Source organism: Apium graveolens, chromosome 1 (assembly GCF_009905375.1).
Source record: "Apium graveolens cultivar Ventura chromosome 1, ASM990537v1, whole genome shotgun sequence".
NCBI lineage: Eukaryota > Viridiplantae > Streptophyta > Magnoliopsida > Apiales > Apiaceae > Apium > Apium graveolens.
The window spans coordinates 191,429,604-191,438,924 of record NC_133647.1 but is presented as its reverse complement, the minus strand read 5'-3'; the positions used below and the strand labels follow the sequence as shown (position 1 = coordinate 191,438,924).

The window sequence follows — 9,321 nt, the reverse complement described above, 5'->3', positions numbered from 1 at the left end:
GAACACATCTGGAAAATAATTAACCAAAAAGAAAGTTAATGTAAATTTATAAACGGTGAAAACTGATCACAAAACACATCTGGAATGCAAAACCAAACCTTTTATGAGATGCACCTTTATCCTTTATCCACCCTGCTCTTTCTCTTGACATTTTCTCCGTATGTGCACTTCACCTTTTAGTGGATCAATTTAAGTTAACTAATCTCAGTAATCGGTTTCATACTTGCAATTTCTGTGTGATTCCCCATAGGCTACATGGAATCTCTTTATTCAAGCGTGGAAGAATATATTAATTCAAGGAATATCTCAATAGAAATACCGCATTTGCAAAGACAGATATCAGCTTTATCTCGCCAGGAAAGAATTTTAAAGACACGACTTAGAAACCATCCACCAAGTCCCCAATATAACATAAGACACTTGCAAAAGAAAATATGCAAGCATGCAAGATTTAAGAGGAAAATTGAAATCAACCACGAAAAATTTAGTGAAGACCTACACGAATGGATTAATACAATGCAAACAATTGTGAAATACTACACAGACTCGATGCTGCAAGTCAATCTTGAGGACAAGCTTCAAATATCTTTTGAATCACTTCAAAGGAATGGTAATGTTATAATGACTACATGCTATATTTTCTTTGAACACAAATATATCCATACAAGAATAAAACATGCACAAAATATCAAAATTTATAATTATGATGCAGGTACTGTTAAAAATGATATTGCACCAATGGAAGTGACTCCCTCCCGACGTGCAAATAAAGTTAAAGGTCAGACTTTAACCTGTAAATTTATATTGAAACTCCCTGTTAATATATGCAGTATTATTTACCAACATGCTACCTTCATATTATTCAATATGCACAAATCATTTCCATATCTACAAAATTTATTCTGAAATAATTATTAGACTAATTTTGGTATGTTTATTGACAATTAGTAAACCTTATGTGTGAAATTTTGGACCACCTACATACACATGCAAATAATGTGGTGCCATCTTATGGTATGAGGAAAGAATTCAAAAAACACACAATGTTTCACAACCAAAGTTTACTTTTTATTGCATGGAAGGACGGGTACATATACTATTGTTGAGAGAACCGCCTGCAATACTCAAGTACTTACAATCACCTGAATCTGGAAAAAAGGGCACTAAATTCATGGAAAACATAAGGGCATATAACTGCATGTTCGCAATTACATCATTAGGAGTGCGAGTCGACTCGACAATAAATAAAACAAGAGGCCCATATGTCTTCCGGGTTAGCGGTGTCAATATTCATTTTATAGGTTCATTAGTACCAGAAAAAGGAGAACGACCAAAGTATGCGCAGCTTTACATATACGATACTGAGAACGAAGTTAGAAATAGAATTGGCACAATGCAAAGGAATGGCCCTAATCTAGCCATTGACGAAGAAATTATCGCTCAGTTATCCAATATGCTGGACGGAACAAACAATCATTTGGTAAAATCCTTCAGGCAGGCAAGGGACAGGTACAACACAGAATCAGATGCTTTATTTCACTTGCGAATCCCATGTAGAAGATCCCAAAATGGGCGCCAACATGACATGCCAACAGCTTCTAAAATAGCCGGCTTAATCGTGGGTGATGTCGACAAGAAAATATGCGAGCGTGATGTTATTGTACACCATAGGAGGCACGGCCCACAACAGATAAGTGATTCACATCCAAGCTACATGGCCATGACATACCCGTTAATACATCCACATGGTGAATATGGATATAGACCCGGAATAACATTGAGAGATGGCAAAAAATTGACAATGTGTCAGTATTATTGCTTCAGGTTACAACAAAGGTTGAACGAGGGACAAACACTTCTTCGAAGTGAAAGACTGCTACAAAAATATATAGTTGATTGTTACATGACAATTGAGGAGGAGAGATTTTGATGGATACGACTGAATCAGAAAAAACTAAGATTGGACCTCTATTCCGGACTAATGGATGCGGTTCATAGAGGCGATTCAGATTGTGGAAAAGTGGGGAAGTCAGTTATCCTACCTTCTTCACACACCGATGGACCCAGGTACAGGGTACAAAATTACCAGGATGCAATGGCTATTTGTAAGTGGGAAGGATATCCAAATTTGTTTATAACTTTTACTTGCAACCCGAAATGGCCAGAAATAAATGATATGCTCCAATTGATTGGACAAAAAGACGATAGCAATCGGGTGGATGTTATATGTAGAGTTTTCGAGATCAAGCTATTTCAGCTAATGCAAGATTTGAAAAGAGAAGAACCTTTTGGAAGGATAATTGCAAGTAAGTTTACTAACTTTACATATTTATGCCATGTCATTCTTATCACGCACACATCATCACGGATTCAACAATCTGGTTTATGTGAAAGACACTCCTATTATCGATAAATGAAAATTTAATTCATAAAAATACTAAATTAATATATGAATTGTAGATACAGTTCCCTGACTACAATAGTTTAGCACTTAGTTATAAATATTCTTATCATTTATTTATCAAGTTTTGTTTTAAACAAATAATTACATAGAATCTTTTACTACAATGCCAAAAAGTCAGGCATGCTTGAATAATAAATCCGGTATTTTATGCAAAAATTAATAATTATTATTATAAAATTTATTAATTTATAATTCTTCTTCCGATAAGTATTGAAGTGGTCATTTTTAAATTTTATATTTAAAGTTTTACCAATATTAATCGTTAAAAGCTATATAAAATAAATAGAAACACTACAAGAGCATTTAATAATAAATAAATGAAAAACCCCATATTAACATCCTTTTATATATTACTTTAAATCAGGTTTTAACACATTTATATGCAATTATCTTAAGTTTTAATAATGAATGTAACTATCCTCCCCTTGCAGGTTTATACACAATTGAATTTCAAAAAAGAGGATTGCCACATGCACACATCCTACTTTTTTTGGACCAGATAATGGAAAATCCTACAACGTCACGGATTGATGAAATTGTAAGTGTTGAAATTCCTGACCCCAATGTTGATCTTGATGGGTATGATGCTGTGAAAAAACATATGATTCATGGACCATGTGGCCAACTCAATAAAAACTCTCCATACATGATAAAAGACAAGTGTGCGAGACATTTCTCGAAAAAATTCAGTGATCAGACAACAATATATTCCGAACGATTCCCAATATATAAGAGGAGGAACAACGACATTCATGTCAAGAAGAAGGATCTCATAATAGATAATCGTTTCGTAGTACCTTACAATCGCAATTTGATTGTCAAATTCGATGCACACATCAATATTGAGGTTTGCAATTACTCAAGATCGATAAAATATCTGTTCAAGTATGTCAATAAAGGGTCTGATAGAGCAAACGCAACACTTGAATCAATTGACTCGGTAAATTGGATAGATGAGATCAAAGCTTACCTTGATTGTAGATATATATCTGCCACAGAAGCGTGCTGGAGAATTTTTCAATTTGATATAAATCATAGACATCCATCGGTTGAGAGATTACCATTTTACCTTCATAGAGAACATACAGTAATATTTGAAGAAGACAAGTGTGTCGAGAATGTGCTTTCCATGCCCGGAGTTGAAAAAACAAAGTTCACAAAATGGCTAGAGACAAACAAGAATCATGAAGATGCACGTGAACTAACTTACTCAGATTTTCCAACTCGGAGGGTTTGGAACACTCGAGACAAAATATGGACAAGGAGAAAAAAAGGGATATCGATTGGTATAATTTACTTTGCCCATCCTTCATCCGGAGAGCGATTTTACATGCGAATGCTTCTCAATGTTGTCAAAGGTAGCACTTCCTTCGAATGCATAAGAACAGTAAACAAGGTCACATATAAAACTTTCAAAGCCGCATATTATGCTTTGGGGTTGTTAGATGATGATAAAGAATGGATTGACTGCTTGAATGAAGCTGCCATATGGGTCACTGACTATGAATTACGAAATTTGTTTATCACCATACTGATATACTGTCAAGTTTCTGATGCATCACAACTTTGGAAAAATACATACACTGCACTATCAGAAGATATTACATCCCTGCAAAGGAAGAGATTCAGAAATAAATGCCTTCAGCTAACCAAAGAACAAGTAGAAGCATACACATTGGTCGAAATTGAAACACTCATGCAGAAGTTGGGAAAAAGCTTGAGAGACATAGATGGGATGCCCCCAACTTAACACATCATTACTGAGAGATTCAACCAATAGGCTGGTCAATGAGGAGCTGGACTATGACGTAGAAGAGCTAAAGGTACAACATGAAAAATCAGTTATTTCTCTAAATGCTTGCTAGAAAAGAGCTTATGACGCAATAATACAATCTGTTGAGGATGAAGAAGGCCATTTATTTTTCATCAGCGGACATGGTGGTACTGGTAAAACCTTCATGTGGAATACAATTATTTCAAACCTAAGATCAAGATCGAAAATAGTATTGCCAGTTGCAACCGCAAGCATTGCAGCATTGTTGATGCCCAATGGAAGGACAACGCATTCACGATTTCATATTCCAATTGATGTCACCACAGAGTCAACTTGTGAAATCCGACATGGGAGCCAATTAGCCAAACTTCTATTAAAGACATCTTTGATCATTTGGGATGAAGCACCCATGGCGAATAAATTCTGTTTCGAAGCTTTGGACATGACCTTGAGGGATATTCTAAGAACCAGGTTTGACAATAGTGTTGACAAACCATTTGGTGGGCTAACAGTAGTATGTGGGGGCGATTTTCGCCAAATATTGCCCGGCATTCCAAAAGGCACAAGAGCTGATATTATTGATGCATCCCTAACTTCATCCCATTTGTGGCCATTTTTTAAGGTATACGAGCTCAACCAAAATATGAGACTCCATAATGACAGTCTAAGTAAGGCCGATGCAGACAATATAGCTACCTTTGACAAATGGTTGTTACAAGTAGGAAACGGGACAATATATGACGATTTTGATAATGAATTGGTCAAAATACCAACAGATTTATTTTGTGAGCCCTGTAGAGATCCAATGAAATCAATAGTCTAGTCTATCTACCCCTCCCTTTTACAAAACTACAGTGATCCTGTATACTTGACAGAACGGGCAATATTGACACCAAAGAATGAAATGGTTCATGAGTTGAATGCAATGATTATGGATATGATTCCCGGTGAAAGCAGAACATACTTGAGCTCGGACAGCATATGCAAAGCAAGTATGAAAATAGATCAAAATGATTTATTGTATCCAGCGGAGTTCCTAAATAGCTTAAAATTCAACGGGATCCCGAATCATGACATACAACTCAAAGAAGGTACGCCAATAATGCTACTCAGAAATTTAAACCAGTCAGAAGGATTGTGCAACGGCACTAGATTATTTATTACCCGTCTGGGTAAATGGTCAATTCGGGCCGATATCATATCAGGCACAAATATTGGCCGAAACGTTACAATTCCATGAATTATTATGTCTCCAAAAAAATCAAGGTGGCCATTCAAACTTAATCGGAGACAACTTCTTGTAGCACCATGTTTCGCCATGACGATAAATAAAAGTCAGGGGCAAACACTCAAGCATGTTGGCTTGTATCTGCCGAGCCAAGTTTTCAGTCATGGCCAGTATTATGTCGTCATATCTCGTGTGACCTCGGAGAAGGACTGGTAATAATAAATGCCGATGACGAGATGGAAGATAAAACGCTCGTAAAAAACATTATTTACAGAGAAGTATTTGAAAATATTATACCTACCAACAGTACCACACAGGTACGTCATTATGTCTACCTCTGAACCTAATCTATCTGATACTCGTATATTAACTCATGTTGATTTAAGGTGTCTCATTCGCAGAGTGATTCTTTTTTGGGGATCCCTGCAGAATCAGATGATTACATGCAAACGACATCAGGGCCATGATAAGTTCAACCTCAGTACTAAATGGTAAAAATGCAAAAAATTGATTAACCAGGTAGTATACTACATATTTGCCAAATAGTCAGGTAGCATCAAAACATGACCCAAAAGTTTGTTATAGTTATTGAGGAGGAGAACAGAAGCTGCGAATAAATCCATGTTCCAAAAAAAGGTTAGCTTCCAAAAAACTTTAATTATTTCATTTATTCTTTAACAATTAAATTGATTAGTTTAGATTCTATTTTACTATAACCACGAGTACTACTAGCACCACCAGCCTCGAGATTGCTTACACAACCTTTGGAGCTGCTCCAAGCACGTGCATGAGGACTATCTGAATTACCCTCCGCAAAATTGTAAAGCATTCCAGCATGCACTGCATTTTGTAACCACTCAACAAATTCTTATTCAGTCATAGCCTCCATAATAGATGGTATACCATCTCCTCTTTGCACAATATTCATTCCTTTTGCAATTATGCACGTAAAAGTAGGTTAAAGTAATGATTTTAATATATGCTATTAGCCTTCTTAAGGGTTATTCAAAATTTCATCTTGGTTGGTAAGTTTTTCTTGCTACATATTTCTTCTATTAATGGGGAAAATCCACTTTTTCTTTGCAACAATATATATATGTATAATGTTATACGTAGTATTGTTTTTTTTAATAATGTGACTGGTTGCAGTCTCCAAAGGGAAGAACAACATCTCATCAATGCTCGAGTTAGCAAGATATATGTATACTCCTGACATCATTCTATTTTTTATAGCATGAGATTTTCTTTTATATGCCTATCAATTTTTAATAGTATTATATAACATTTTTTCACTTAGTTTAGAGTATGAATATTGGATGGATTTGATTTGGTATATTATAAATCATGAGTTAATTGTTTAATTACATGATTAGAATGTAAGAATTTCGTGTTTAAAGTCTTCAAAAAAGGGTGTAGTTATCCTGATACAGAGAGTACATCTGCAAACAACATTTTTTCCTACCGTTAATGGTGAATGCTTGATTTTGGGGTATTATGTTTGAGTGAAGTTCCTCTACTTTTTTGCAGTGTTGATTGGATGATATAGGAGACAGTACACCTATATTTTGGTTCAGGACACAAGATGATCATTGATGAGACTTCTCTTAATGTATGACTTTCTGATTTTTACAATATTAACCATCATAACCTTGATGCGACATCTCTTAAAGGTATGTTTCTAAATAAAGTTGCATTCTGGATTGCGGAAGATGTAGTTTATTCGTGTAAATGTCATTGAATCTGAATACCATTTGTCTTCTAATAAAAAATACTTTTGTAGCCTAATTTAAGAATATATATACCATATATTATAGTCACTTGGTCTTATACTCTTATCCAAACAATGAATTTACGTTCTATTTGTAACTTTGCAATACCTGACAATAACTTGCCTCATTTACTTTTACGATCACGGGGAGATTTGGATTCGTCTCCTCATGCGGCAGCAGGAAGATCTACAAAGGAACATTGCCCTATAAATTGTTGATAACTAGACTTCATAACAAGAGTGAACTTACCTAATATATTTTGTATCTTACGAATCTTTCCAGAACATAAATAATTATCATAGAATTAGAATATGGTTCAATACTTGGCAGAACAGAACTCCTGCTTCACCTATAGTCCCATTGACATTACTTTACTGTGATTATTTATTGACAAGCAAGAGGTGTGATTTTTTTACTAAAATATAAAACCTTCAATTTTCTTTTTATAAATTGCACTTTTGAATCATTTTTACCCTTGCTAAATATTGAGAAATTATAGACTTTACTGTGACTCGTGTAACACATAAACAAGAATGACGGAATCTGGAAACTACAACATATGATTTTTTTTGTAGACTTTGGCATATATGTGTAGCAGTTTTCTGAAAATTATAAATGCAGCTAACTGCAGATTTATTAAACATATTTCTACAGCAAAAATTTTCATCAATATTCCGCATATTTCTACATATTTCAACAGTTTTCTGCAGATTTTATAACAAAATTCAGCATTAGTTTTTTGCATCAAAATTCTGCAGATTTACACATGTTTTTGCAGCACTTTTATGTAGTTCAAATTAAGGGTTATGTACTATTATTTGAGATAATTTTTATCCATTGTTTTGTTTTAGATTCACAGAGTAGCTGATGCCATGAGTTGGGGTATATTAATTCCAGATGAAATCATAATTGCTAGCCATATTTGCACATTCCAGTCAGCAAATTCAGTATGACTTTATCTTCATGTATTCTTCCACGTATCAACTATGCTGTTGGGTGGTTACAAGATGTTCTGATTTTAATACTTGAAAGAAGTATAATAGTTGGTGGTCTTTTGTTTAGATTCAATCTAATGCGTCTCTACACCTTCACTATTTGTGTAAATCTTTTACGTGTAGCCCTTTCATTAGCAAAAAGTCTACCAGCTTCCTCAAAATAATTAAATTGATAAACACATTCATGTAATCTTTGAAAATTAGTTATACACAGGTAGCTAAAACTATGCAGGTTAAAAAATATCATTTATACCTAATGTATCTAATGCCTTAATGATTTGAAGGCAACTACACACCAATTATACAATGTATTATGTATGGAGATAGATTACTTGCAGTGTGAAAAATAATCATAGGTGGTATTCATAACTTTCTTTGATGATAACGGAGAATTTTGTTGAGGTGCTAAATAAATGTTTTAATATATTTTATTATTTTTAAAATTACATGGAAATAATATATTTGTTAGTGAATTAATTGATAAATGATCATTTTTATTCTCTGAACTAAAAATCAATACTATATTTTGATAGAATGATGATGGACACTTTAATTTTCTCCATTTACTAATTTCAATTTGGACATGTTGGCACATCTTTGCTGCAACTAAGAGCTAACTATGTGAAAGAGTGGTGTCATAAGTTTGAGTTGGATTGAATCGACCAAAATTTTGCCACAACAGTCTTTGATCAAGAGAGAAGTACAGCTTTAAAGCACGGCTTTAGGGCAGTTTTGCCTGACCATCCTGGTAGCCAAATGCATGGACTCTGTGATATTGTAACTAACTAATGAAATAATGGCAAAAAATAAAAATTGGGTTGGATTAATGAGCTGGAAGAGGGTAAAAGTAAAGCTGGATTGTTTAATGGTTGTAAAACTTGTATTCACATGGAAGCTTGGTTTGTGATTGTTGACCGGAAATCTGCATGTTTGGCTTGACAACCGCAAAAATTAACAATATTTATATTGTTCAATTTATGTTGTTCAGTCTCTTTTATAACTTTAAATTCTTTTGTGTCTCATAGAAATGATCAACAAGAAAATAAAAGAAACAGCTTAAATGTATGATAAAAAAATATGTTTATAATTAA

The 9,321-nt window shown here is 34.2% G+C and overlaps 2 protein-coding genes across 2 annotated transcripts; both read left to right on the top strand.

The window, feature by feature from the left end:
* The first annotated feature begins 1,981 nt into the window (after positions 1–1,981).
* On the top strand, positions 1,982–4,214 carry LOC141714060 (uncharacterized). The gene is made up of 2 exons (XM_074517604.1): positions 1,982–2,306; positions 2,896–4,214. The coding sequence occupies exons 1-2, from the start codon at positions 1,982–1,984 to the stop codon at positions 4,212–4,214; spliced, it is 1,644 nt and encodes a 547-aa protein (XP_074373705.1).
* A 208-nt stretch (positions 4,215–4,422) lies between these two features.
* Positions 4,423–5,933, top strand: LOC141714049 (uncharacterized). The gene is made up of 4 exons (XM_074517597.1): positions 4,423–4,946; positions 5,094–5,230; positions 5,674–5,783; positions 5,868–5,933. The coding sequence occupies exons 1-4, from the start codon at positions 4,423–4,425 to the stop codon at positions 5,931–5,933; spliced, it is 837 nt and encodes a 278-aa protein (XP_074373698.1).
* Positions 5,934–9,321: the final 3,388 nt, after the last annotated feature.